At 43.2% G+C, this 21938-nt stretch overlaps 1 protein-coding gene across 1 annotated transcript in view; it reads left to right on the forward strand.

Moving 5' to 3' along the window:
• garem (GRB2 associated, regulator of MAPK1) overlaps positions 1 to 21938 on the forward strand; it is a 78259-nt gene that overhangs the window by 20133 nt on the left and 36188 nt on the right. Inside the window, exons 2-4 of the mRNA XM_070886074.1 lie at positions 5608 to 5748; positions 18273 to 18417; positions 21850 to 21919. Of these exons, the coding sequence (XP_070742175.1) occupies positions 5608 to 5748; positions 18273 to 18417; positions 21850 to 21919 (356 nt within the window). The remainder of the gene's footprint in view (positions 1 to 5607; positions 5749 to 18272; positions 18418 to 21849; positions 21920 to 21938) is intronic.

The following is a 21938-nucleotide window of genomic DNA, read 5'->3' on the forward strand; positions in this document are numbered from 1 at the left end:
CTTTATAGCAGTGCCCTAGTGGTAAAGTCAGACCTCCATGATAAATGTGTGTTTGTTAGTTATTTACAGGGAATGCCATAGAAACCCCTATAGCTGTGCATGTCTTGCAGGTAATAGCTATGTAGTTATTAGCTGTTTTTGCTGAACAATTGATCAAAATAGTATATTTAATCTGATTTTTTTTTCATGCTCTGTTTTTGGATATGTCTGAGGATATTTGCATGATTCAGTACCTGTAGTTAGAACTTGTTTAAAGTCTGTGGTCAACTCAGCTGCTGGTTGATCTAGTTATGCTCAAACATGTTAGATCATGCTCTCCCCACAGCCAGAAACCTAAAATTTGCAGAGAATATCACCGCAACATATCCCCGTGACTTTCCATGAAAAGCTTCAAACTGAGTTTAAACACTTAATTTTATGATTTTTGGCACGAACTTGTGATTTAAATATTTTGCAGCTGATTTCCAGTCAAAATAATTCATTTATTTTTAAATGTGCCAAGTTACTTGGTTCCTATGGGAGATGTTATAAGTGTTCTGGGGTTTTTTCTTGCTTTAAAAGAAAAATGAGAAAGATGGCAAAAAAACTAATGGACAACCCAGAAGCGCACTGCAATAAAAGTTTATTGGGCCAGCATGACTATGGTGCATCAGACCTGATGTGTAGTAAATGCCATGCAACAACACTGTAGTCAATGCTATCTATGAAGTTTCACAATACTTAAGGTCCTTTCCAGGCAAGTGTAAGAAAGAATGAACTTGCATTTATGCTTTTTCACATCCTCGGGACATACTAGATATTTCACAACCAAAATGAATTGCATTTGTAGTGTAGTCACTATTGTAAGAAATCATATTGGCTTAGAATTTGCGATCAGCGATCGCCACTGACCTTGCAAAAAGCTGCCCATAAGATCTCGCAATCTCTGGCGAAAACGTTAGCTTTCTCGGCACTAATTTTATTGTAGCACTGTCTATAGGAGATTTGCAGTGTACAGCAGCAGTGATGTCATCAAGCTGTTTAAGCAGCCAATCACATTGAAGAATTCTCAGACAGTAAACCAGGAAATAAAAAGCAGCTTTTATCATTCACTTACATTTTCTTTTAGTGAAATAAAGATTGGCACATACACATGGGGTTACAGTAGAAGCTGAAATATCATAAGCAGATTTAATTTTTGTATTTTAAACATCGTCATTTTTATCATAATGGAGAAATTTAACATTCCACAAATATAAAATTAGATTTCACGGCCAGAATGGTTGTTCAGCATTAGTTATTACTCAAAACTGTTTTTTAAAAAAAAAAAAGGCTGAAGCTGATGCAGGTGATGATTTCGGAAGCGGACGAGCCTGAAGAGGAGAACATCTTTCAATCCCACCTTCCAGACCAAGAGCATGGAGGTGAGGGGGGCGGGGGAAGATGAAACCCCCACTCTTGTACTCACTATGGAGGAGGTGCAGGTGCCGCCCATTGAGATGCCAGCCCAAGTGGTACGAGTGTTGGGACATTCCATGGTTTCTCACCGTCCGAGGCTGGGGATTCCATTGGGGGTGCGGTGAGGAGGGGAAGGAGAGCTCAACAGCGCTCTCCTGAGATGCAGGATCTAACATGTGGTTCAGATGATGGCAATGAGTGCGGAGAGCATTGACTCACGCAATCACTCCTGGGGACCATCAGTGGGGTGGGTGATGAGGTATCAGGACTGTCGAGAAGTGACAACACTCTCTCGAGAAATGAGAATGCTGTCTGGGCACATGAGGAAGGGAATGTTGGAGTTAGCAATAAGGGAACACACCCAGACCCCGCGACCATTGACAGAATCAACTGACACTCCAATCCCCAGACAGGCCTCTGAAGAGGCCCAACTCAGGCCTTCCACATTACCGCCAGCCCACGCCCCCCATCAAGGAGTGCGCATTACCCGAGATGCTCGATAGAATAAGCTTGGTACCAACCCAAGAAACGCTGCGCCACTGCCTGTGGGCAGGGGTGAAGTCACCAAGACCAAGTGCAGCGGGTGGTCTTAAAATGAGGTGGAGGAGAGATGGGTGCAGCCTTTCTTTTCTGTTATTATTGTTACTGTTGTAACTGTTCTCAAATTAAAAGTTTTTTTGTAAGTGATGTAAATTTACAAGTTTAAAAGTTTGTAAGTGATCTTAATTAAAAATTTTAATGTTTGATACAAAAATATTTTTATTAGTTAAGTACAAACAAGTGTTAAACTATTGAATAAAATATATTTTAAATTATAACTGAATCATTTCTATTATTTGTTCCATTAACACAACGCAACACTATGGAACAGGTCCAAACAGTAAATATGGTCCATTTGGAATAGTTGCCGCTGAGCTGCCTTCAGGCAGCAAAGCGTTCACGGATGAGCTGGCGCAAGGCTCGAGCAATCGTTAAAGGGGCATGACGATCCGCCGTCGTGCTCCGGGTTCAGGCAGTTGCATGGCTTCCTCCTCCTCCTCGTCACCTGCATGTTCCTCCTTTTATCAGCCACTCTCACCTCAGGTGGGTCTTCCACTACCAGCTACTGCTGCCTCATGATGGCTAAGGCATGCAGCACACAACAGTGAACTGACTGACAATCTCAGGGGAGTATTGCAAGTAGCCTCCTGAATGGTCCAGGCATCGGAAGCGCTGCTTCAAGATGCCAATAGTCCTCTCTAGTCTGCTGTGCGTCGCAATGTCCAACATGTATTCCCGGTCAGCTTCTGTCCGAGTTATGCGTAGGGGCCTCATGAGCCAGATGGCGAGGCTGTACCCTTTGTCTCCCAGCAGCCAGCTTTGTCCTTCTGGCTGCTGCTGAAGCATGGCAGATATAACGCTCTCGCATAGGATGAACACATCATGGGTGCTCCCAAGGTGTATCTCATCAACTGACATGATGCGATGCATGTCGTCACAGATGAGCTGCACATTCACGGAGTTAGAAGTCTTTTCTGTTCCTGTACATCTTGGAATCCTCCAAAGGTGCTCGCAAAGCAATGTGGGTACAATCAATGCAACCCTGTATCTTTGGGAAGCCAGCAATCCTGGAGAAGTCCACAGCTCTGTTACGCATTGCCTGGGAGGTCATGGGGAACTTTATATAGTCATTCCTCCGGGCATATAGTGCAGCAGTCACCTGCCGAATGCAGATATGTGTTGCATGTTGAGAAATGGCGCACATATCCCCAGTTGTGGCCTGGAATGATCCAGCTGCATAAAATGAAAGTGCAGCTGTAACCTTTACTTCAACTGACAAAGCAGTCCTCCTGACTCTTCCAGGTCTGCTTTTACTAACTCTCAGATTTCGGTTGCAACTTCTTTGCAGAAACGCAGCCTTCTCTCACAGTGTGCATCACTCAGGTGCAGGTATGATTGCCTTTCTCGATATACCCGATGTGGGTAAGGCCTCCTATCCATCATCCTACATGCTGTGAGGTTCCTCATGCGATGATGTCTAATCAATCGTCTCCTCCGCAGCACCATCATGCAGAAGGCTTGCACGAAGCATAGCATTGTCAATATTGCCCCATAACTAAATTGTAGCTTTGCAAGAAGCTCAAAACAGCAGTCCTTTAAGTTCTTGCTCTCCTCTCCTCTTCTTCCCCCCCCCCCCCCCCCAAGGTCAATGCCCTAGTATGCACCACACCCTGGTCTGTGCATGCGCAATAGGCTTGCTTGGAACGGGAAGCTAGGCATTCATTGAAAACATTTGGGGCAACAGAGTCTAATGCAATTTTTTAATTTTAGATTTTTTTTTCTAAGTACCACCCTACCAACGACCGAACATCTCACCAGGCTCGAGGGTCGGCCAGCAGAATCGCTCCCTCACCCGGACACAGACTCGGTATCCCCACACTCACCCCCCCCCCCCCCCCCCCCGAGGGCTTCTTTTGAAGCTGCTGTATGTCAATGGGATCTCATCCCTTCAGTTCGGCTTCCACCCCCTCCGAGCTTCTTTTGAAGCCGAACGAGCGATTCTGCCGGCCGACTCTCAAGCCCGCTGAGATGATGTTTGGTGGTGGTGTGGTACTTTGAAAAAAAATCAAAAATTAAAGAATTGCATTAGAATTCCATTTTCTCCCTTTTGACTTTGAAAAAATTAAGCTTCATGATGCATATTCTTTGCCGTCTTGACTCTCTCCAAAACGTTGCCTAAAATCAATGGCGTCTTTCTGCGCTGATTTTTTAAAAAATGTGCGCTGGTTTTACTTAATTGCCCAGAAAGAATTTTGGAAGTGGTCATATATGCCATCCTGGGAGAAATGTAAGTTGGCCAAACTTGCTTAAATGTGAACGTAACTAACTGAGTTATGCTGGTGCAGAAACTTTGGGGAAACTTGGATATTTTCATTCAGGAATGAAATCGGGAAGTACTTGCTCACCCAAAGGCTGGGTGAAATCTGGAACTCTTCCACAAAAGGCTGTAGATGCTGGCTCAATTGAAATTTTCAATTTAAGATTGGCAGATTTTTATTAAGCAAGAGCATCAAGGGATATGGATAAAAGGCAGGTAAATGGAGTTGAGGTACAGATCAGCCATGATCTAATTAAATGGCAGAACAGGCTCAATGGGCTTAACAGCCGACTCTGGTTCCTACATACAGTTCAATTTGCAAAACACACCATAGGGCTCAATTTTCCCCAGTTATCTGCACCGATTTTTTTTGGCACGTGCCACTTTTTTTGGCTAGCTCTATCCTGTGTTCTGGAATCCCCCACCAGAAGAAATAACTTGTATATATCTGTTCTTCTTGAATCCTTTTATCATTTTAAACACCTCAGTTAGATCGCCCCTCAACCATCTAAACTCAAGGGAAGATTGTAACAGTTGTGCACAATACATATTTATTCAGCATCCAGGTAGGAAAAATAGGAATTTTTACAGTAATTACATGAACAGACTTGCATATTTTAAAACCATATTGTGGTGCCTTGAACAAATATACTTATTAAAGCTAAAACTGGCAAATCTTCAGCTGATGTTCTGGAAGCACCTGAGTCCTACTCACTGGCAATATGGAAATTGAAACTCTTGAATTTATGCTGCAAAGTTGTTGAATCTGATATTGAGCTTCTAAAGGCCTTCACTTTTTTTTATAATAGAGGAACTGAAGTAATCCATATTAACCTGTATAATTATAAAATGAACGATAGTCTCTTTATTCGAATTACATGACTTCAAATTATCTAGAGGTATAAATATAAGCTAGCAATAAATCCAATAGGGAATTCTGGGTAAAGTTTCTCGAAGAGTGGTAAGAATGTGGAACATGCTACCACAAGGAGTAGTTGAGGTGAATAGCATAGATGCATTAGATGAGCACATGATGGAGAAAGGAATAGAAAGATATGCTGATAGGGTTAGAGGAGGCTCTTGTAGAGCATAAGTGCTCCAGTTGGACAGAAATGGCCACTGTGTTGCTTAATTCAAATTACTGCATAATTCATTTTATTTAAGCATGACGCGCTTAAAATTTTTGCGTTGACTATATATGCAGGATAAACTGAGTTGAACGATTGTCATTGAAATGTCCTTCCAGCTATAAACAAGCTAGTGATTTTTTTTTCCTGTCTTTGCTAATGAAAAGTAAATATTCTTCTTCACAGGGGAAACCGTGGAAGGGATTCGTGAAAACGATTTGGTTTTGCTTCATTCCTGTCGACAATGGACAACTATTACTGCCCATAGCTTGGAAGAGGGTCATTATGTGATAGGGCCAAAAATAGAGATTCCTGTTCATTATGGAGGTAAGACTTTCACCAAAACAGCTAATCTGCTTAGTGGCAGTTGTTAACTGTGTGTTGATGATATTTCTCTATGAACAGAACCAAAATCTGTGTTATAAACTTATTGCTGCACTATTGTGTGGGCTGCTAGAATCTTGCTCAAAAAGAAAACATTAATTTCCAGAGGAGCTGTGGTTTGTGATGACTTTTACATAGGAGCAAGAATAGGCCATTCAGCCCCTCAAGTCTGCCATTTAATTAGATCCTGGCTAATTTGTATCTTAACTCCATTTACCTGACTTGGTCTGGAACTCCCTCCTTGCCTCTCCGCCTCTCTACCTCTCTTTCCTCCATTAAGACTCTCGTTAAAACCTACCTCTTTGACCAAGCTTTTGGCCATCTGCTGTAATTTCTTCTTGTGTGGCGCCTTGATGTTTTACTACGTTAAAGGTGCTGTATAAATGCAAGTTGTTCGTTCCATATCGCTTAGTTTTTTTTTAGGTAAGGGTACTATCAATCTCAGTTTTGAAATTTTTATTTGACTTTTGGGGGCAGGGTGTTTCAGATTTTCTTGCAGGCAATTGATTAAAAAAGCAATATGCATTGATGCAATTCTGATCAGATATATTATATATATAATGTATAGATAGATATTTACATTAACATCCACAAAAACCCTTTTTTCCAAAGGAAGAGGATATCAATCTTGAATTTGAAACTTGATATAGTAGTGATCCTTTTACTATGCATTATGTATGGCAACATGCAGGATTCCTGAAGAAGCTTTGTGTATTAAAAACAACAACTTTTATTTATAGAACATAGAAACATAGAAACATAGAAAATAGGTGCAGGAGTAGGCCATTCGGCCCTTCTAGCCTGCACCGCCATTCAATGAGTTCATGGCTGAACATTCAACTTTAGTACCCCATTCCTGCTTTCTCACCATACCCCTTGATCCCCCTAGTAGTAAGGACCTCATCTAACTCCTTTTTGAATATATTTAGTGAATTGGCCTCAACAACTTTCTGTGGTAGAGAATTCCACAGGTAACATTTTTAACATTGTAAAAAGTACCACGGCGCTTCACAGGAGTATGTTACAAGACAAAAAAAAGTTTGACAGTCACAGAAGGAGAAATTAGGGCTGATGACAAAAGATGTGGGTATGGTTCTTCGTGAATATTTTGCGTCTGTTTTCACAAAAGAGAGGGGTGATGCAGACACCACTATCAAGAAGTGTGAAATATTAGATGAAATAAACAGTGAGAGAGGAGGTACTAAGGGTTTAGCAGCTTTGAAAGTGAATAAGTCCCTAAGCCCTGATGAAATGTATCCCAGGCTGTTGGGCGAAGCAAAAGAGGAAATAGCAGAGGCTTTGACGATCATTTTCCAATCCTCTCTGGCTTCAGGTGTGGTGCCAGAGGACTGGAGGACTGCTAATGTGATACCTTTGTTTAAGAAGGGAGAAGGGGATAGACCGAGTAATTACAGACCAGTCAGCATAACCTCAGTGGTGGGAAAATTATTGGAAAAAATCCTGAAGGACAAGATAAATCTTCACTTAAAAAGACACGGATTAATCAAGGACAGTCAGCACGGATTTGTTTAAGGGAAGTTTGTGTCTGACTAACTTGATTGAATTTTTTGAGGAGGTAACCAGGAGGGTCGATGAAGGCAAAGCATATGATTTAGTGTAAATGGATTTTAGCAAAGCTTTTGATAAGGTCCCACATGGCAGACTGGTCACACAAGTAAAAGCCCATGGGATCCAGGACAAAGTGACAAGTTGGATCCAAAATTGGCTCAGAGGCAGGAAGCAAAGGATAATGGTTGGTGGGTGTTTTTGCGACTGGAAGGATGTTTCCAGTGGGGTTCCGCAGGGCTCGGTACTAGGTCCCTTGCTTTTTGTGATATACATCAGTGATCTAGACTTGAATATAGGGGGTATGATTAAGAAGTTTGCAGATGATACCAAAATCGGTTGTGTGGTTGATAATGAAGAAGAAAGCTACAGACTGCAGGAAGATATCAATCAACTGGGCAGAATAGTGGCAAATGGAATTAAATCCAGAGAAGTGTGACGTAATGCCTTTGGGGAGGGCTAACAAGGCAAGGGAATACATAATGGTAAGACACTGAAGTGTAGAGGAACAAAGGGAAATTGGAATGCATGTCCAGATCCCTGAAAGTAGCAGGCCAGGTAGCTAAGGTGGTTAAGAAGGCATATGGAATGCTTGCCTTTATTAGCCGAGGCTTAGAATACAAAAACGGGGGTTATGCTTGAACTGTATAAAACACTGGTTAGGCAACAGTGGAGTACTGCGTGCAGTTCTGGTCACCACATTATAGGAAGGACGTGATTGCACTGGAGAGGGTACAGAGAAGATTTATGAAGATGTTGCCGAGAGTGGAGAATCTAAGTTATGAGAACAGATTGGATAGGCTGGATTTGTTTTCATTGGAACTGAGGGAAGACCTCATTGAGGTGTATAAAATTATGAGGGGCCTAGATATAGTGGATAGAAAAGACCTATTTTCCTTAGCAGAGGGGTCAACAACAAGGGGGCATAAATTTAAAGTGATTGGTAGAAGGTTTAGAGGAGATTTAAGGGGAAATTTCTTCACGCAGAGGGTTGTGGGGATCTGGAATTCTCGCCACATTTAAAAAGTACTCGGATGTGCACCTGAAGTGCCATAACCTGCAGAGCTACGGACCTAGAGCTGGAAAGTGGGATTAGGCTGGATAGCCTCTTGGCCGGCATGGACACGATGGGCCGAACTGGCCTCCTTCTGTGCTGTAAACTTCTATGATGATGACCAAAAGCTTGGTCAAAGAGGTAGGTTTTAAGGGGCGTCTTAAAGGAGGAAGGAGTGACGGAGAGGTTTAGGGAGGGATTTCCAAAGCTTGGGGCCTAGGCAACTGAAGGTACAGTCAACCAATGGTTGAGTGATTAAAATCAGGGATGCTCAAGAGGCCAGAATTGGAGGAGCGCAGATATCCTGGGCGTGGGGGGGGGGTTGCAATGTGGGGCTGCAGGAGATTAGAGATAGGGAGGGGTAAGGCCATAGAGGGATTTGAAAACAAGGATGAAAATGTTAAGATCGAGGCGCTGCTTAACAGGAAACCAATATAGGTCAGCGAGCACAGGGGTGATGGGTGAACGGGACTTGGTGTGAATTAGGATACGAGTAGCCGAGTTTTGGATGACCTTAAGTTTCCGCCGGATAGAACGTGGGAGGCCAGCCAGGGGTGTATTGGAATAGTCAAGTCTAGAGGTAACAAAAGCATGGATAAAGGTTTCAGCAGCAGCTGAGTTGAGGCAGGGGCGGAGTCGGGCGATGTTGTTAGAAGTGGAAACAGGTGGTCTTCGTTATGTTGCGGATATGTGGTCAGATGCTCATTTCAGGGTTAAATATGACACCCAAGGTTGCGAATGGTCTGGTTCAGCCTCACACAAATGCTAGAGAGAGGGATGAAGTCGATGGCTAGGGACAGAGTTTGTGGCGGGGACCGAAGACAATGGCTTCAATCTTCATAATATTTAATTTCAGAACATTTCTGCTCATCCAGTACTCTGTCGGACAAGCAGCCTGACAATTTAGAGACTGTGGCGGGGTCGTGAGACGTGGTGGTGAGATAGAGCTGGGTGTCGTCAGTGTACATGTGGAAACTGACTCTTTCGGATGATGTCTGAGAGGCAGCCTGTAGATGAGAAATAGGAGGGGGCCAAGGATAGATCTTTGGAAGACACCAGAGGTAACGATGCGGGAATAGGAAGCGAAGCTATTGCAGGTAATTTTGTGGCTACAATTAGATGGATAAGAATGGAACCAGGCAAGTGCAGTCCCACTCAGCTGGACGATGGTGGAGAGGCATTTGAGATGGATGGAGTGGCAACCATGTTCAAGGCTGCAGGCAAGTTGAGAAGGATGAAGAGCGATCGTTTACTTTTGTCACAGTCTCAAACAATGAATGTCATTTGTGACTTTGGTGAGAACTGTTTCGGTACTGTGCCAGGGATGGAAACCTGATTGGAGGGTTTCAGACATGGAGCCATAGCACGGATTTGGGAGGCGACAACCCGTTCCAAGGACTTTTGGAGAGGAAAGAAAGGTTGGAGATGGGGCAGTAGTTTGCAAGGACAGAGGGGGTCAAGGGTTGTTTTATTGAGAAGGGTGATGACGGCAGATTTGAAGGATAGAGGGACAGTACCTGCGGAGAGAGAACCGTTAACAATGTCAGCTAACATGGGAGCCAGACAAGGAGGTTGAGTGGTCAGCATTTTAGTGGGAACAGGGTCGAGGGTGCAGGAAGTGGGTCTCCTGGACAAGATGAGTATGGAAAGGTTATGAGGGGAGATCGGAGAGAAATGGAATCTTGGCCTTTATTGCAAAGGGGATGGAGTATAAAAGCAGGGAAGTCTTGCTACAGCTATACAGGGTATTAGTGAGGCCACACCTGGAATACTGCATGCAGTTTTGGTTTCCATATTTGCGATAGGATATACTTTGGAGGCAGTTCAGAGAAGGTTTACTGGGTTGACTTATGAGGAAAGGTTGAGTAGGTTGGGCCTTGTCGAGATCTCGACCTCCGATAAACGACTCAGACATCTTCAGCTCCGGCAGAAGTTTCTTTAATTTACTTGCTAGCAAGGGAAAGGTCACACTCAGTCAATGGCTAAGTGAACACCTCCGCAATGGTACAATTTCACGAAATATTTATACAGTAAAACCCAAGTCATGGCCTCTCCCTGTGTATTGGCTCTGTCTCGCTGTCATTGAATACAGATAGTTAATTACTACATCCTTGTCCTGACATGGTTTCCAGATATTTCCTTTTGTCAGGGTTATTAGTTGGCCAGCCGGCCATTACTCGATGAGAGTGTGGTAATGAGCTATTACCTGCCTTGCATTGTGTCAGGATGGTCCAGTTTCCTGGTCATTTATCTTTTTGCATCAAATGGATGAGGTCTCTACAAGAGATAAAGGCTGGTGGTTTGAGTACTGTCAAAAGGGCGGGGTGGAGTGGAACTGGTGTCTTATAGACAATAGGAGAGCACCATGGGTGATACTTGTCTCCTAGATGACTGGTGGCTATCAGCCATTTCATGCCAGGTTTAGCTGTTTATGCAAGCCGACTGATTTATGCAGAAATTTCTGGAAGGACCAGGACTCCATTTTGTTATATATTGCAAAGGGCACAAAAATACCGTGTGGTACAGCTTAGATAAAAATACTTTTCCACTGCCTCTACTCATTGGAATTCAGAAGAATGAGAGGTGATCTTATTGAAACGTACAAGATTATGAGAGGGCTTGACAAAGTGGTTGCAGAGAAGATGTTTCCACTGATTGGGGAGACTAGAACTAGAGGGCATGATCTTAGAATAACCGCCCATTTAAAACTTCTTGAGGCTTGTAAATCTGTGGAATTCACTGCCTCAGAGAGCTGTGGAAGCTGGGACATTGAATAAAGTTTAAGACAGAAATAGACAGTTTCTTAAATGATAAGGGGATAAGGGATTATGGGGAGCGAGCAGGGAAGTGGAGCTGAGTCCATTATCAGATCAGCCATGATCTTATTGAATGGCAGAGCAGGCTCGAGGGGCTGTATGGTTTACTCCTGTTCCTATTTCTTATGTTTTTATGTTAAACTGGAGAAAGATGCGAGTTCAGGGCTAAGGCAGGGGGGGAACCCACCTTGGAGTGGGCTAGAGGAAGGAAGGGAAGTGGCGGAGGCAGCTGAACGGATCGTCTCAATCTTGGAGACAAAAGTGCATGAGATCCTCTGACTTGTTGGAGGAGATGGAGAAAGAGCGGTTTACAAAGATGGTTAGCAGTGGAGAATAAAAGCTGGGGGTTATCTTTGCATTCCAGATTGATCCTGGAATAGTGAGTAGTTTTGGCAGACGAGAGCAGGACCTGATGATGCTTTATGTGCTCCAACCAGATCTGAGCGGTGAATACCTAAACCAGTTGCCGCCATATCCATTCAAGTCTGCAACTCTTGGACTTGAGGGAGTGAAGGTAAGATCTGTACCGGGGGGACTGGCCAGGGTGGGTGAGAGTAATGGTTTTAATAGGGTCTCGAGCATCAAAGGTGGTGGTGAGGGTGTGGTTGAGCAGATTGGTAGCTGCAGAAATGTCATGGTGAATGGAGGGCCAAAGGCTGGATAGTTGGGGCTTTGTAATTGCAGTTATAAGAGTTGGGAGAGCTCTTTCCAGGGTGGGTAGAATAATTAATGCAATTCTACCTTTCATTTATAAAAAAAAAAGTTACCTTTTAACATAATCTTGATATGCAAGCAGAGCCACAAATTTGCATTTAGGCAGATTAAGCAGGTTGGTTGCATTTTTCTGCCCACTGCAGCCTGATTGCATTTCTTAGGAGCAGTGTTGGACCTGATGTTAGCTATCACTGTAGACTGGATGTTCTGTGGAATGGTGCAGAAAGAGAAGAATTTAATAATTTGCGAATCAGTGCCAGCATTGTGGTTACCTTAAATATGTTTACACTTTTTTAAAGTTATTTTTGTGCTCAAGATGAGAAATGTTCATGCTGGGCAATAAGACATTTCACTCACCCAGTAGCAGCGTCAAGCATTCATGCCTTAGATGCAAAGTAAATCGCAAGGATTTCATCTGATTGTGAAACTGTCTTGGTTCCTTTTAGTTATAATAACTCAAAATATATTGTATTGGGAGCTAACTCTAAAGTTAATATATGGGATATCAAGATTAGTAGTTGCTGAGCTATAGGACAATGCTGAATGTTGTATCTTGCTGAAGTGGCTTTGTAAAATGTAATAAGGATATACAATATTGTCTGCTGTCTTTTGATTACGTACATTTTCAGTTTACTAGAATCCTTTCCAGGAAAACTCTTGCAGCAGTATTTAGAATTGTATAAGAACATTTTAGTTTCCCTGATTATTTGTAACTCTCATGACTATAATTTTAGTTATCTATCTCAATTGCTCAGCTGAAAAGTCGTCTTTGTTGATGTGACTAAACTACTAGGATAGTTAACAACACTGCACATAAAAATGAAATAGGAAAATTATTTTATCTTGGAGTTATATGATGTGATTTGATTTACTGAAAATCTCCCTTGATGTTACTTTGATCTGTATTTGAGTATCAGTTTACACAGTTCTCCAGCTTTAATGGCAAATAACGAAAGTTGATAGTAAAGCATTTGGATGGAGGAGCTAACAAATGCTGCTGTTTGCTGCTGGAGCAGTATTAATGTGACAGAACTGTGCCTTTATTTGGATAGTATTTCACAGTGGAAACTTTAAATTTAATCTTGTGTATTGCTAATTGATATCCTTTTATTTTGTGATGACATTAAGACCGATTTAAAATTAAGCAATTTGGAGGGGTGAATGATTTACATATCTTCCAGCAGTCAGTCCAGCCAAAATCAGTTTGATGTCAAATGTTGTTTGGGTGATCTAATTATAGTACAGTACAGTAGTAGCTTGTGTGAGCATCTTTTAATTTTAATTTATTCTGCCCCTTCTCTATTGACTGGTCATTTTTGAAGGAAGCTGTTTAGGCTTTTTGTGTTAACAGTAAACGCAGTCCAAGTTTTCACAGCTGATGAGTCACATGATTGTGGCCAACAGACTAACCAAACTGGGTTGCCCTCTGTGTGTCCTTGATGGAGATTTTAAATGAAATTCAGCCTGTCCACAATTGGGTCAGTGGCATCATTTGCTGAACCTGGCTCATCCTCTAATAGCTGGTTTCAAGGGGCTCTTTTGTTTATGTTCTCTTGTACTCACTGTTTGTAGACATGAGATCACTTTGTACTTTTGTTTGAGGCTTTCTTTTGGCTCTCATAGCAGCACAGAAATTGTTATTCAGTGATTTTGATATGAAGAGGCTTGCGATGTCTATTTCTGGTGTCAGAACCTCGTTAGCTGAGCCCAATGACCTGACCAGACCTCCATGGCAGTGTTTTCATCAATGGTCTATCTATGGAGCAGTGATAATGAGGGACTTCAGTTATCCTAATATGGACTCTGATAGTAACAGTGTGAAGGGCAAAGAGGGTGAGGAATTCCTGAAATGTGTAGATGTGTGTTCTAGCAAGGAAGCAGTGCTGGATCTAGTTTTGGGGAATGAAGTGGGGCAAATAAGTAAATAAGGAAATAGGAGCAGGAGTAGGCCATTTGGCCCCTCGAGCCATTTAATAAGACCATGGACTCGGCTCCACTTCCCTCCCCAGTCCCCATAACCCTTTATTAGCTTATTGCTCAAAAATCTGTGTATCCGCCTTAAATATCTTCAATGACCCAACCTCCATCGCTCTCTGGGGTAGAGAATTCCACGGATTTACAGCCCTCAGAAGAAATTCCTCCTCATCTCAGTTTTAAATGGGTGGCCCCTTATTCTGAGACTATGCCCCCTTGTTTTTAGTTTCCCCTATGAGTGGAAATATCCTCACTACATCCACCTTGTCGAGCCCCCCTCATTAACTTACATGTTTCAATAAGATCACCTCTCATTCTTCTGAACTCCAATGAGCATAGGCCCAACCTACTCAACCTATCTTCATAAGTCAACCCCCTCATCTCCGGAATCAACCTGGTGAACCTTCTCTGAACAGCCGCCAATGCAAGTATATCCTTCTTAAATACGGAGACCAAAACTGTATGCCATACTCCAGGTGTGGCCTCACGAATACCCTGTACAGTTGTAGCAGGACTTCTGCTTTTAAACTCTATCTCCCTTGCAAGACCAACATTCCAGTTGCCTTCCTGATTACTTGTTGTACCTGCATACTAACTTTTTGTGTTTCATGCACAAGGACCCCCAGGTTCCTCTGTACTGCAGCACTTTGCAATTTTTCTTCATTTAAATTATAATTTGCTTTTCTATTTTTTCTGCCAAAGTGGATAAACTCACATTTTCCCACATTCTACTCCATCTGCCAATTTTTTGCCCACTCACTTGGCAAATTTATTATGTCCTCCTCACAATTTGCTCTCTTGCCCATCTTTGTATCATCAGCAAACTTGGATGCATTACACTCTGTCCCTTCATCCAAATCATTAATATAGAATGTAAATAGTTGAGGCCCCAGCACCGATCCCTGCGGCACCTCACTAGTTACTGTTTGCCAACCGGAAAATGACCCATTTATTTCGACACTCTATTGTCTGTTAGTTAGCCAATCCTCTCTCCATGCTAATATATTACCCCCAGCGTGTCCCCCCCCCCCACCCCCCACCGTGAATTTTTATCTTGTGCAGTAACCTTTTATGTCATAGCAGTGCATTTGGAAAGAGGTGACATGATAGGTCCAAGTCAGCATGGATTTGTGAAAGGGAAATCATGCTTGACAAATCTTCTGGAATTTTTTGAGGATGTTTCCAGTAGAGTGGATAAGGGAGAACCAGTTGATGTGGTATATTTGGACTTTCAGAAGGCGTTCGACAAGGTCCCACACAAGAGATTGATGTGCAAAGTTAGAGCACATGGGATTGGGGGTAGTGTACTGACATGGATTGAGAACTGGTTGTCAGACAGGAAGCAAAGAGTAGGAGTAAATGGGTACTTTTCAGAATGGCAGGCAGTGACTAGTGGGGTACCGCAGGGTTCTGTGCTGGGGCCCCAGCTGTTTACACTGTACATTAATGATTTAGATGAGGGGATTGAGTGTAGTATCTCCAAGTTTGCGGATGACACTAAGTTGGGTGGCAGTGTGAGCTGCGAGGAGGATGCTGTGAGGCTGCAGAGCGACTTGGATAGGTTAGGTGAGTGGGCAAATGCATGGCAGATGAAGTATAATGTGGATAAATGTGAGGTTATCCACTTTGGTGGTAAAAACAGAGAGACAGACTATTATCTGAATGGTGACAGATTAGGAAAAGGGGAGGTGCAAAGAGACCTGGGTGTCATGGTACATCAGTCATTGAAGGTTGGCATGCAGGTGCAGCAGGCGGTTAAGAAAGCAAATGGCATGTTGGCCTTCATAGCAAGGGGATTTGAGTACAGGGGCAGGGAGGTGTTGCTACAGTTGTACAGGGCATTGGTGAGGCCACACCTGGAGTATTGTGTACAGTTTTGGTCTCCTAACCTGAGGAAGGACATTCTTGCTATTGAGGGAGTGCAGCGAAGGTTCACCAGACTGATTCCCGGGATGGCGGGACTGACCTATCAAGAAAGACTGGATCAACTGGGCTTGTATTCACTGGAGTTCAGAAGAATGAGAGGGGACCTCATAGAAACATATAAAATTCTGACGGGGTTAGACAGGTTAGATGCAGGAAGAATGTTCCCAATGTTGGGGAAGTCCAGAACCAGGGGTCACAGTCTAAGGATAAGGGGTAAGCCATTTAGGACCGAGATGCGGAGGAACTTCTTCACCCAGAGAGTGGTGAACCTGTGGAATTCTCTACCACAGAAAGTTGTTGAGGCCAATTCACTAAATATATTCAAAAAGGAGTTAGATGAGGTCCTTACTGCTAGGGGGATCAAGGGGTATGGCGAGAAAGCAGGAATGGGGTACTGAAGTTGAATGTTCAGCCATGAACTCATTGAATGGCGGTGCAGGCTAGAAGGGCCGAATGGCCTACTCCTGCACCTATTTTCTATGTTTCTATGTTTCTATGTAGCAACTTATTGAATGCCTTCTGGAAATCCAAATACACCACATCCACTGGTTCCCCCTTATCCACCCTGCTCGTTACATCCTCAAAGAATTCTGGCAAATTTGTCACATGATTTCCCTTTCATAAAACCGTGTTGACTCTCTGCTTGATTGAATCATGCTTTTCCAAATGTCCTGCTACTGCAGTGTAAGAAACAATAGTTAATCTTCTCGGTTGTCCCTCTTCTCTATCCCCTCCCTCTTCCCTCTCTCTTTCCCCCCCCCCCCCACCCACGCCCTAAGCTTTCTAGTTGGCATGCGTCTTAATGTTTGCTGGCACAGCACATTGGCGCATAAATGTGCTGTGTAACCTGTACCTTTGCACTTACTACATGACTTCATGCATGTAAAATCCAGATATTTGTGCATTTTGGCAGACCATTCCCCTGTGATTCAATAACTGCTTGAATTTATTCCTGCTTGTGACTCTTCCCAGAATAAGGTTTTTAACCACACACGCAAGTGACGCTTTATGGTGCTCAGCAGGCTACATTGATCTTGTAGTGACATGAGTGACTTGACTTGAAAGTATACTTATTGATCTTGTTTGTGTTTTTTTTTCCTTTACAAAAGTGGCAGTTTCATCTGTAGTAGGTGAAAGGTATCCGTTGCTTTAGGTCTCTGGTATGCAATGAAATCCAACTTGAAAGGACTTGTAAAATCTTTGAAGAGCTCCGCCCCACCCCCCCCCCCCCCCCCCTCATTTTCATTAGGTACATTTGTCAGTGTTTAAGAACAACAATTTTCAAATCTGATGGGCAGTATTTTGTAACAATGTTTTGCCCAAGTGGCTTGAAAATGGATGTTGTGGTTAAATTCTTGTCCAGAGACTTGAGTGCAAAAATCTAGGCTGACACTCCTGTGAAGTGCTAAGGGAGTGCTGCACTGTTGGAGGTGCCGTCATTTAGGTGAGACGTTAAACCTTTTGGGTGGGCATAAAAGATTCTATGGTACTATTTTAAAGAGCAGGGGAGTTATCCCTGGTGCCCTGGCCAATATTTATCCTTCAATCAACATAACAAAAATCAGATTATCTGGTCATTATCACATTGTTGTTTGTGGGACCTTGTGTGCAAATTGGCTGCAGCGTTTCCTACATTGCAACACTGACGATACTTCAAAAGTACTCAATTGGCTGTAAAATGCTTTGAGGTGTCCAGTGGTTGTGAAAGGCACTATATAAATGCAAGTCTTTTATTAATTGAATGTGGTTCCTAACATGGGAAAAATGCAGGTAACAGTGCAGTTATTTTAAGTGAGCTTTACCAGGATAAGTTAGACCATAGATCTTGGGTAAATTAGATAAATTTATCTGGATTACATTTTTTTTCTGTATACCTTCTAATTCATTCTAGAGTGTCGTTTAATCCAGAACAAACGTTTTTGATATACATTTCTGTTTCAGCAAGTTAATTTTTCATTCAGTCTTTTAAAACCTTGCAATATGGAGGCAATAAATTGCATTATGTATCTAGATATATTAAGAATCAAATAGATGAGCCTTTTAGAAAAACATTTGAATGTTAATATTGCATCAAGTTACAGAGGGCAAGAAGCTTAGAACAAAATGAGGATTTGAGTTTGTACGTTTTAACTTCAGCTCTGATTCATGAGATAAAATAAAATTTCCTGTATTTTGTGCCATTGTGATGCAGAATTCATCTGGAGGTGTTAAGTTTCAGATGCTTGACTTTCAGTTTGAGGTTTATAGGTGTGGCTTCTTAGTATGTGGGTGTCTAAGTTGGCTCTATTCTGTTGTCAGACACACCTGCAGCAAATAGGACACTTTTTTTTTTAAATGGATGTTTTTTACATTTCACTTAATTGGCCACACTGTTAGTTTGAATGCTTTGATGTCTTTGCTGCTGTTAATGCTTCCAGATTCTAAAACCCAGCATTCCCTGCCTTCGTTTATGAAAGTAATTTCCTGTATGCCGCTGTCAGCAGGACCCATTCAGAATAAGGTCAAGATACCCATGACTGATCGGAGATTGACGAAGCATCTTATTGTTACGAGCTACAAGAGGTGAAATGCTACTGTTTTAACTTTTTGCCACAGTGTTTCCAAAGGTCAATTTTCAGCCATGTAGTAATCTCCTTTCCACAAAGAGAGGGAGAATTAATATACCTAATTAAAAAAAACTTGTTTCCACATTCCCAATGGTTCAGCTTGTTAAAGCAGTAAGCAGCTGAGTCATGTGTACTAGGAAGTTCTCCGATTGATTGCCAGTCTGTGCTGAGTTGACAATCCTCAGCTGGGTTGTAACAATGTATTTTGCCCATTCAGCTTGAAAATGGATGCTGCGGTCAATATTGTTATATTTGCTATATATGTAAACCTGTATATACCTTGTGTAGCCACCAGAGGGCTCATCCCCTGGAGTCCCAAGGGATCCCACAATCCCTTGGGAGCATCTGTACTTAAGGAGGCCTCACAGGCTGGAGAGGCACTCTGGAGACCTGCAATAAAAGACTAAGGTCACACTTTACTTTGAGCTCACAGTATCCAGTCAGACTCTTTATTCATACATAATACTATTAAATGTAGAGGACGATGCCCCAAGCAGACACATAGCCCCACTGATGCTGTCTGTTAACACATACCACTTTGGTGAGGGACTTAGAACAATATTCCATCAAGGGGACAACAGTTTTAGGATAGGAAATTTACAGAAAGAGTGGAAAATATACTTTTTGATCTCATGCATTCCCTTTTCAGCAGGAAGCTAGGTCAATCAAAACTGTTCTTCATAGGCCTCATTGATAAAAAGACACATTGTCCATCTCAGCTCATCAATGTGTGTGTGTGTGTGTGTGTGTGTGTGTGTGTGTCTGTGTGTGTATACGTGGTGAATAGCAACAGCCTGATCGTGTTAATCTGTAAAACTTAAAGTACATTCTACCTCTTCTAGGTTTACATGCTCCACTGAGTCATAATCTACTTGCTTAATGTGATAAATTCCACTCCTGATAATTCCAAGTCATTCTTGTCCAAAAACCAATGGATCCAGTATTTTGAATCTTCATCATCAACATCATAGGCAGTCCCTCGGAATCGAGGAAGATTTGCTTCCACTCTCAAAATGAGTTCTGGCTGAACAGTCCAGTAAGAGAACTGCAGTCCCTGTCATAGGTGGGACAGATAGTTGTTGAGGGAAAGGGTGGGTGGTACAGGTTTGCTGCACGCTCTTTCCGCTGCCTGCGCTTGATTTCTGCATGCTCTCGGCGATAAGACTGTGCTCAGCGCCCTCCCAGATGCACCTCCTCCACTTAGGGTGGTCTTTGACCAGGGACTGTTGCACTTATCAGGGAGGCTTTGAGGGTATCCTTGTAACGTTTCCTCTGCCTACCTTTGGTTCGTTTGACGTGAAGTAGTTTAGAGTAGAGCGCTTGCTTTGGGAGTCTCGTGTCTGGCATGCAAACAATGTGGCCTGCCCAGCGGAAGTAGTCAAGACTTTTTATGCACTATTTTAATTCAAATTAAGTGACTGAGTATAATGCAATGCTCAGTTACTGAACGGCATAACTAACTTGGTTTTAATATGTTGCAGTAAATCTTAAAATCACATTTACTATAACAGATTAATATTCTGTTCCGCGTCCCTGAATTGCTCTTGACCAACATGAATAGGTTTTGGAGGATCCAAACCTTGTGTTTCCTGTCGGCCCTCAATAATTTTTTTGTGTGTGAACTTCAGTGTTTCCCTACATTACAACAGTAACTACACTTAAAGTACTTAAGTGGCTGTAAAGCACTTTGGGACATCCTGAGTGTGTGAAAGGCACTATATGAATAAAAGTCCTTTTCTTTCCCTTTTTTGTCCCTGAATTCGCAGCCCCTACGGGTAGGAGGTGTACACACATCTGCAGGGGCCCCACATGTTCCGGGTTTAGGTATGCACCGCGCGGGCACCTAAACCTGGAACTTGTGATCTGTCAAGAATCCTCTTTTCGACCCTTTAAAATATGTAAATTTATTTTCCAAAAAATTAAATATTTTTGTTAATTAAATTCCATCATGACTAATTTTAAATATGTAACGTTTTTTTAAAATGTATTTTCAGCATTTGTGTTTTTGGGGGTATTCCCATTCATACTTATGGTGATTCCAACTCACTACAAATATGAATGGGAATACCCCTACTTTGGTTGGGCCGGCGAATGTGATCCCAGGGATGCGTATGAAGCGCCTAAGTCTCTGGGATACATGGGCCTCTACGCAGGCCTTCGCGTAGAGGCCCAGGACCACAAGTCTCCGAACTTCCCGGACCACCAGGTATATACGTAGAAATTTTTCAGGTTGGAGGCATCTGCCCGCGGGGGTGGGGAGGGGAGGGAAGAGAGGCTGAACGGGTCGGGCTGCCGACAGGAGGGGGCCGGGGGGCGGTGGGGAGAGGCAAGAAGAGAAGAGGAGGGCGGGGAGCGGGGGAAAGGCTGAACGGAAGGGAGGTCCAGTCCGATCTTCGCCCGGTGAGCCCATTCAGCCAGGGCTAGGGTTGGGCCCCTCCCATGCAGTCTCAGGGGCCTGGGGCTACTGCACATGCGCGTGCACTTTAGCGCGCGCATGTGCAGAGGTCCTGGCACTGTATTCAGCACTGGGATCTGGCTCCGCCCCCGACCCCTTGTGCTGCGCCACGCTGAGCACGAAGATATTTTGAGGAGACAGGAGAATCACAAGGTAAGTTTTCGGCGCCCTTTTTCTTCCAGTAAGGCGACGCACCTTATCGAGATGTGCCGTTTTTACAGAAGGTGGAAACTTGGGCCCTCTTGCATTGGAGGCTGTTCAGAAGACTGAGAGGTGATCTTATTGAAACATATAAGATAATGGGGGGGGGCTCGACAAGGAGGATGCAGAGAGGATATTTCCACTCATAGGGGAAACTAAAACTAGGGGGCATAGTCTCAGAATAAGGGGCTGCCCATTTAAAACTGAAATGAGGAGTAACTTTTTCTGAGGGTTGTAAATCTGTGGAATTCTCTGCCCCAGAGAGCTGTGGATGCTGGGTCATTGAATATATTTGAGGCAGAGATAGACAGATTTTTGAGCGATAAGGGAGTAAAGGGTTAATGGGAGCGGGCAGGGAAGTGGAGCAAAGTCCATGGTCAGATCAGCGATGATCTTCTTAAATGGTGGAGCAGGCTCGAGGGGCTGGGTGGTCTACTCCTGCTCCTATTTCTTGTGTTCTTTCCTAACCACCATGTTAGTGACTTCCTCAAAATGTTCTTTTGCTAGGTTGGTCAGACATGATTGATCCTGCACAAATCAATGCTGACTCTCTGATCAACTCATACTTGTCCAGGTCAAGTGCTCAGACACAGTGGGCCGAAAATTGCGGCCTCGCCGGGTGGGTACGATGTGCATACGCACCTGGTGAGGCATCGCAATAGCCAGTTCTCGGCGCGTGATGCGCATGCACCGAAAACCAGCATTTCGGATCTGTCAAATGCACCCCCGCAGAAAGGATATCCGCGGGGCAGAGATTGGGCTAACTCTTGCTCAGCGAATGTCCTTCAAACTCTTGCGTCTGGTAAAAGCAGGTGTATAGC

The sequence above is a fragment of the Pristiophorus japonicus genome, chromosome 1, assembly GCF_044704955.1.
Source record: "Pristiophorus japonicus isolate sPriJap1 chromosome 1, sPriJap1.hap1, whole genome shotgun sequence".
Taxonomy (NCBI): Eukaryota; Metazoa; Chordata; class Chondrichthyes; family Pristiophoridae; genus Pristiophorus; species Pristiophorus japonicus.